Below are 7,980 nucleotides of genomic sequence, written 5' to 3'. Positions count from 1 at the left end.
AACAAAGTGCACTGTAATAAAATAAACCCTGGACTGTGCAAGCTGGTTTTGTGAGATAAGGATCAGCGACCACAACTGAAGAGCACACTGTGGTACAGAAACTGATCTTCAAGACTAACAGTAGATCAATAGACAAAACATCTAATAGAGGTAAACGCTCATTTCTAGAGAAGTTGAAAAGGACAAACCAAAACAACAGAAGTTTTGATGTTTCTCACCCCTTGTTCACAGCCCCTCCCTTTCCTAGTACTTTTTGAAATAGCACATAGATTGGAAAAATAGGTTTTGTTTCTATAGCAGAGTATAAAATAATAATGCTGTTAAGGAACAATGTGTCCTGGTTTGAGAGCACCAAGCTAAAAGTTCTCTGGGGCTCATGGCACTGGTGGCAACCGCAGAGGGGGAGAGGGGGCAGCTGTGCCCATGGGGAGGCACAGTGTTGGGAGCTGTCGTTGTTGGGAGCTATCACGGGGACGGTGGGCTCAGGCGCTCCTGTCTGCTGCTGAGTCCAGTCAGGAACTTCTCTGCTTAGGACCTAGTTGCCATCTGGAAGGTGTGACCTCCATATTAACATCCCCTTTTCTATCCCTGAATATATTTACATGTTTATATATAGTTCAACATCTTTATTGTTATTCTTAGTATTAGTTTTGTTTTCATTAAACTGATTCAAGTTTGGTTTTTCCCAGCCTCACAGTCTCTCTCCCTGGTTTCCTCTGTCATCATTCCCTGGGAGGGTGGTGGGGAATCACAGAAAGCATCTGTCAGAGCTTAGTGGATGGCCCAGCCCTAAACTTTGACACAATGATATCTTTCCACAAGATGAGAAAACTTTTTGAAAAGCTTAAACAGATTTTGATGAAGACATAGCAATGTTAAGAAGAAAAATGTAAATCAGGAAAGCCCCTTAAGCCTCAGAGTGGTATAAAAGAGAGGAAATTCTTAAGCGTGCATTCTGCTTTTCTTCTGCCTTTGAAAAATTTATTCTTTATAAATTTTAAGGCAACAGTAAATGTGTTCAGGCCTCCAATGAATTTGCTTTATCTTAAAATGTAGCTTTGTGATAGTGTGTGGGTTTGCCTGGCCAGATGTGAGGATCGTCTCCCATGAGAGTGACCCCACAAGGGCCCAGGGGAAGAGGAAGGAGTCCTCCCCTGGAGGAAGAAGCAGCAGTGGAGGCAACACCAGATGAACTGACTGCAATCCCCATTCTGTGTCCCCCTGTGTCACTTCGGGATAAAACTGGGATTGGTGTTAAGCCCAGGAAAAAGGGAGGGGTTGGGGGGAAAGTGTTATTTTTAAGACCTGGTTTTATTTCTAATTACTCTGATTTTTTTCTTTAACAAATTTAATTTCCCAAAAATCAAGTCTGGTTTGCCTGGGATGGTGAATGCAAGTGATATCTCTGTCTTTATCTCAAACCATGGCCCCTTTGTTATATTTTCTCTCCTGTCTAGCTGAGAAGGGGGAGTGATAGAGCACCAATATGGGAACCTGGCTACTGGCCAGGGTCAAACCACTACAGACAGTTTTGAAACAAAAAGGTACACACACATCCAGGGATTTGAAATCCATTCAGGACTCCTAAGGTAGAAGAACTAGGATTTTGCTGTTAAAACCTGATTTTGAAGGAGAATGGTTACAAAGAACCCCATTTCATACATTTCTGGTGACTTCTATTCATTGGTAGGTCACCAAAAATGAAAAAAATCCCCACCACTTTGCATAAAACTTTATATTAAAAGCTAAAAGGGTTAAATATTTTCATATAATATTTCCAATGAACATCCTTCAGGCAGATCACCCATAAGTTTGCTTGGCAATAAATTACAAAAATATAGTCTGAAACATTAAGGGCATCACTAAGATAACAGCAGAGTGCTCGTCACTTCAGCAAGGATCATCCTTTATCATGATGGGAAAATTGCTCTTTGTAAACCTGTCTGAGTAAGACCACTATTTTCTGCTAAAATTCCCCATGATGGAAAAAAAAAGGATGAGGTTGTTCATTGCATGACACACAATCACTGTTGAGTTTCTGTCTGTCATGTTAACTATTGAACATTTTCATTCATTACTACCTACAGCTGGCCCACACTTATCAGGTCCTACAGATGTTTTTCCAGAGGACTGCAGAAGAGAAGAATGTTCTGGTAGACAGGTGGGCTGAGTCTGCAGTTCACGATACTTCAATGAATTACACTGCTCCAGAGTTTCATTGACTGAATAAAACATTTTCCTCTTCATATGCCAAAGTTGGGTCTTCCATGCTCTCCAGTAAAGTGTGACAGGTTTCATATTCACGGTGTGGTGACGATGGTGCTTTGGCAACAGTGGACATCAACTGGCTCCAGGTGATGTTAGCATTTTTAAATGCGTGCAGTAGGAAAATGCCAATGATGATAGTACAGAATCCACTCAGGGTTCCAATGATATCACCTATGTCCATATTACTCCACTCCTTGAACAGGATGACGGAGCATGTCACAACCGTTGTGGTGAAACACACGTAATAAATAGGTGTCACCAGAGACGTATTGAACACGTCCAATGCTTTGTTGAGATAGTTGATTTGAGTGCTCACGGAGAGCACTAAGATGCCCACCAAAATGTAAACCAACGGGTGTCGATAAACTGGTTTGTGCTCCAGCATCTGTTTAATGGCAATGCCCAGGCCTTTCACAGATGAGACCGAGAAGGCGCCAATGAGTGAACAAATTAAAACATAGATCAGTATATTTGTCTGACCTCTCCTTGGAGCCACAATAAAAATCAGCATGAGGGCAACAACTGTTAGGAGAACAGCAAACATAACAAATGCTGTAAAAAAGAGGAAAGAAGAATAATGCACGTAAGAGAAAATACCAGACTATGTTTATGTACACGCTAAAAGTTATTCAGTGTCCCAAACTCGTCTCTCTAAACTGTAGCACAAGTTCATTGCCACTGCATACAGACCTGGATCTTGCAGCTTTCTTTCCATCTCATCTAGTGAGTTGACCTCCTCTTCCTCAGGGGCATGAATTACCATGACTGTGGACCCCAAAATGCTCAGTATGCAGCCAAGCTTTCCATGGATATTCAGCTTCTCATTTAAAAAATAGGATGATAATATAGCACTGTTTGGCAAAATATAAATAAAAGCTTCAGCTCAACCAGCCAGGTGAGACATTATCAAAATCTGCCTATGTAACATGATAGTAGTTCAAAACCTCTTTTGAATTTGGATATATGGGAAACCAGCCTGAAACAATTAAATTCTAAGGATTTTTGCAAGAAGATAGAACCGGACTGAGAAGGTCAGATTTTAGCTGTAAAGGGTCCAGATTGCTCAAGGAACTTCTCATTATCAATTGCCTGGGTCAGTGGTATGCACTCACAATCTGCAGGTCAACAACATGGGCTGTTACTTTCTTCCAAAAGTGCTTTAAAGCATTTTATTTGCCCTTAGAAACTGTTCCTCATTGCACCTCAGGTTCTCCCACCCAGGCACACTTTCTGCCTGGTTTGCCAGGACTCCCTCAAAAACACCGAGAAGGCACCTCTGCCCCTTCAGAAGACTGAACCCAGGTTCTCCAAGGGATTCAAGATTTAACATAAGGATAATAGCACAGCACAAATGAGGCCACCTCACAGGGCACACAGTTAGCTGGCTAGAGCATGACCTTAGGCACAGATATAGGCTTAATGGTGTATGGATGTGCTCACAAATCATTTTTCAACTCACTTACCAAATTACAGCTATTTTTTGGCACAAGGGTAATGACCTCATGAACACAAAGTTCTCACAACCTCTCTGTTCCGTGAAAATTTGAAAGATTGCTATCCACATCAAAGGCGAGGGGTGTTAAAACTCAGGCTGTTTTGCAAAGCAGCAGCCTGGCAGCCAGTTAGTCTGCATCTACCTACACCCTGAACCTAGCACATCTGTAGGTGACAATTACACTGGTTTCCTATGACAGAACAGCTGCATTTTTAGCAGTTAGATTACTGCAAGAATGTTTAAAAAATATATTTATACATGGCCCAGGTTGGCTTTAAACACAATGTTTCATATAGCATACTCAGGTCTTTAAAAGAGGAAGTTTAAAATTTAAATTACAGTAACTCCCTTTTGTTAGTAAATTATTTTCCATAATATTTCAGGTAAGTGCAATCCATGTCTTATCTGCTTCTGTGATAACCACATTAATGTATGTGCTGAGGTGTTTAGGAATTATTGATTTCTTTGTACACTGAAAATAATGAATGTTTGAAGGGCATTCGTATATCAAAACAATCACAATTTTTACCTGTGGATATTAAAAAAGCTAAAATTTTCTTTGCCTTCTTTCCAGAAGGACGTGGAAAAGACTAAACAAACCTGAAATGCTTACTAACTGTGCCTTAATATGAAATTATACTCCTATAAAAAAAGAAATTATTTTGAAGATGTTTTAATGGGGAAATACTCTATTTTTTTTTGAAGAATTTTAACAAGTGGAAAAGAGGATAAGACTTAAGAAAGCTTCGGTTCTCCAGGAAGAGATAAATTACAGCCTTTTACCATTGTGCATCAGCAGTGTACATGGTGTTTGCTGATAAAAAATACTTTATAATATAGGTGGAAGGCTGTTGGGAAAGTATATATTAGTCTTTTGAGCAAGACTTCTTATTCCCTCTACACAGAAAATTCAGTTCTAAATAAGACAGGGATCTTTCCACCAATGAACAAAAAGCATTTTTTGTCCACATACTGCTTTTCAGTTTTCTTATTCAAGTTCTTTACTTTAAGCCAAAGACATTATTTTTCCCTCACCCGTGAACAGTTCATTCGTGAGGGTTTGCTCCCAGTTTGTACCAACCTTACGAGAACACTCAGTGCACCCAAGGGGGTAACTAAGGTTGCAGGTGCAAAGGCGTAGGCAGCGAAGTTTGCAGCTTCTCCTAATCCCACTGCAGGAGAAAGAACATTTGGATCAGGTTGGGGTGGGGGAGAGGAATAAAAGGAATATCAATATAAATCCTTGATACAATAGCAAATACAAACCCCAATCTTTCTTCTACACTATATGTGCAAATTTTCCTTTCAAAATTATCTAACCTCCTCTGGACACAACAAAGGCAGAAGAAAGTTAAATACTTTTCCCCTGAGTACTCCTAGTAGCTGGACAGATTAAATCCCACTGGTTTTGACTGGTTATTAAAAGAAAGGTTGTTATTCTGCAAACACAGTATTTGAGAGACGGGATATCAGAATGGCTTCTGTCATAAAGGTGATTGCAAAGCTGTTTAAGTGAGGGGAGTGAAAAATCAGGGAATATATCTATTTAAAACAATCTGCTAAAGCAGTAGTATTTACATATGGATTGAGAGGAAAATGGTGACTTACTTGAAAGTAATCCAGCCCACCAAAGCCATTCTTTCAAATAAGAATGTCCTCCCTGTCCTGAAAGAAGCAAAAATAATCTCATCTTGGAAGAAAGAGATCACCGTATTATAATAAACTGAACTACAGCTTCACATTTGCCTCTAGTCATATAAAGCACTGAAAGAGCATGTTATCTGGATGTGATGTGAAAAATATTTTGATTTCAACTGATATTTTTAGTAATCACTCTACTGCTTTGTGGCTTGAACTTCTGAAAAAAAATAATATCTGGTTAAAAGGGAAGTTCTAAGCAAAAGTAAAATGTTCATGAAGATTGCTGGTGAGCTTAAGAAATGCTTCAAAGTTCTTTCCCAGGTCAGATCCAACATATCCAAACACAGACAGCTGCATTTTGAGTCTGGTTATACTTTAAATTGAGAAAAATTAGAAAGAAAAATGCCACTGCATGCATTAATTTTTTTTGACATAATATAGAAGTATACTGAACATTCAGTAACTCATTTGTTTCAAACAATCAAATTCTCTGGAACAGTATATTGCAATAAGCAATACAAACAAAGAAGAACCAATAAGGCCATATACTTAAATCCATGCAACGAGAATGATGGTATTAGTCCAATGAGTCGTCTTCTAGCTTTTCATCTGTTCACTTTGATGAAAGAAGAGCTGTACTGACGGTAAACCCTTTTGTAATAACTACCCTTTCTACAGCTCATTGCACTTTTTAAAAAAAAGCAACAAACCTAAACCTAGTTACTATTTTAAGACTGTCCATCTCCAATGAGGGCAGGGGAAAGGTGGAAAAAAGAAAGAGAAAAGCATTTTGAAGGGTAAGATGAATGCAGAATTTAATTTAGTATGTAACTGCTGTCAGGAAGGAAATATCACCAATTTACTAGATTTAATAGCTACCGTTGCTCCTACAGCCCTAGGAATTCTGAAATCACATCCTGTAATCACACACAGAGGAAGAATAAAGTATTTCTATCCCTATTTCCATCCCTTCTGACCACCGTTAAAGCACAACTATTTTCAACAACAGTGTTCGTAAACACGTGATCTGTGACTCCAATCCCAATTTTGCCAAGTTGTAAGACACGTTCCTTGCTCGAGCAGGAGCGAGGTGGACACCTCTGCTTACCAGCTCGGGGGACTCCTTTGTCTGCCAATTTCAAAAGTCCTTTCTTCTTCAGGATGAAACTAGAACCAATAAAGATACTGGAACCTATTGCCAAAGCCAAGCCAATGTAGAGGCAGTATTTGCTTCCTGTAGGGGTGGAAATGCTCTGGTTCATTTCGTTGAGAGTCCCGTCCATAGAGGCAAGGAGAGGAGAGCGGGATTCAGACATGTTGATGATCTGGCACCATGCTTGCCAGGAGTCATGGCAAGGAAAAGTGAGCACAGCACCTGGGAGGAGATAAATGAGGACAAATGATTCCTGAACAAGGGACTGCTCTGGAGGAGCCCCATCCTTGCACTGCTCACTCCTTTCCATGTCTTCCCGGAGCACTTGTCATTTCTGACCGTGCAAATAACTCCATTACCCACCCCTGGAATTCACTGCTGCATAAACAATTTTAGATGCATATTTTGCCCAGTCAAGCAATTACAGCAATACTACGGAATGCAACAATAAAATATTATCTTTGATGTAAAATTCAACTTGAAATTGTAAAAGCTAATTTGGAACCTCAAGATGAAATTGTTCTTTTGTGCTTTGCAGAAACCACATCCCCAAAACATAAACACATAGCCAAATCCATGATTTCAGACTTTGCCTGCCAGATTAAGCCGGCTACTATTTCAGGCTTTTGCTTTTATATTTGGAGCTGAGAATTTGAAACAATAAATAAAAAAGACAAGGAAAAAAACACCACAGAGGGAACAAACTCCTGCTGCCTGTGGGCACGGATATATTTTATTAAAATTGTTCAGTAACTGCTGTGTGAGCCAGATCTTCTTTAATCACTTGTAAAATTCTCAGGTGGAGGCCTCATAACATCTCACAGCCATTTTCACCGAACCTCAACAAGCCCTAGCCTGGAGGAAGTCCACAACCTGCCTAGGGACAGCCCTCCCAGGCTATCCCAGCAACACAGCTGAGCAAACACTGAAGCTTCACACTCTCTGCCAAGTCTTATCAGCATGACTGTGATGGTGGCTGGTGGCAATGACATCGTTGCCATCAGCCTACGCACATTTTTTAAAGGAAGAACAGGTTTGCATTTCCAAGAACAAAAGGAGACGTTATTCTGCAAAGGCGAAGCAGGGGACAGGCAGAAGTGCTGCAACGGGGCTTATGGTTGTCTAGGCTGATGTTTCACAGTTTCTCATGGTAGGTAGCATCACACAAACAGCATGGATCAGAGAATCTAGGCTGGAATAGCTTTTAAGAAGAACCTTTTTGAAAAGAAAGGTTTTGCTGTGAAGACATGTTAAAATACGAGACAGCTGATGCAGAATTACAAAAGCTCCGTCCATTATGATTCATATAAAGCACTGGATGCAACAAATGATTTTGCTTCCCTTGTTTCCCTTGTAATTAAAATGACACATGAAGGATTCATCCTGCTGAGTGGCATCATTAGTAACACACTCACTTTTTTCC

General features: G+C 40.0%; 1 protein-coding gene across 1 annotated transcript; it reads right to left on the bottom strand.

Moving 5' to 3' along the window:
- Window positions 1-2,215: 2,215 nt before the first annotated feature.
- On the bottom strand, window positions 2,216-6,779 carry NIPAL1 (NIPA-like domain containing 1; the record flags this gene model as incomplete). The annotated part of the gene is made up of 5 exons (XM_009879279.1): window positions 2,216-2,820; window positions 2,959-3,119; window positions 4,845-4,935; window positions 5,372-5,428; window positions 6,513-6,779. Coding segments are annotated over 5 exons (1,181 nt in total), but the record flags the coding sequence as incomplete, so codon positions are not given.
- Window positions 6,780-7,980: the final 1,201 nt, after the last annotated feature.

Source organism: Apaloderma vittatum, unplaced genomic scaffold (genome assembly GCF_000703405.1).
Source record: "Apaloderma vittatum isolate BGI_N311 unplaced genomic scaffold, ASM70340v1 scaffold6422, whole genome shotgun sequence".
Taxonomy (NCBI): Eukaryota; Metazoa; Chordata; class Aves; order Trogoniformes; family Trogonidae; genus Apaloderma; species Apaloderma vittatum.
This window is presented reverse-complemented; position numbering and strand designations above follow the sequence as displayed.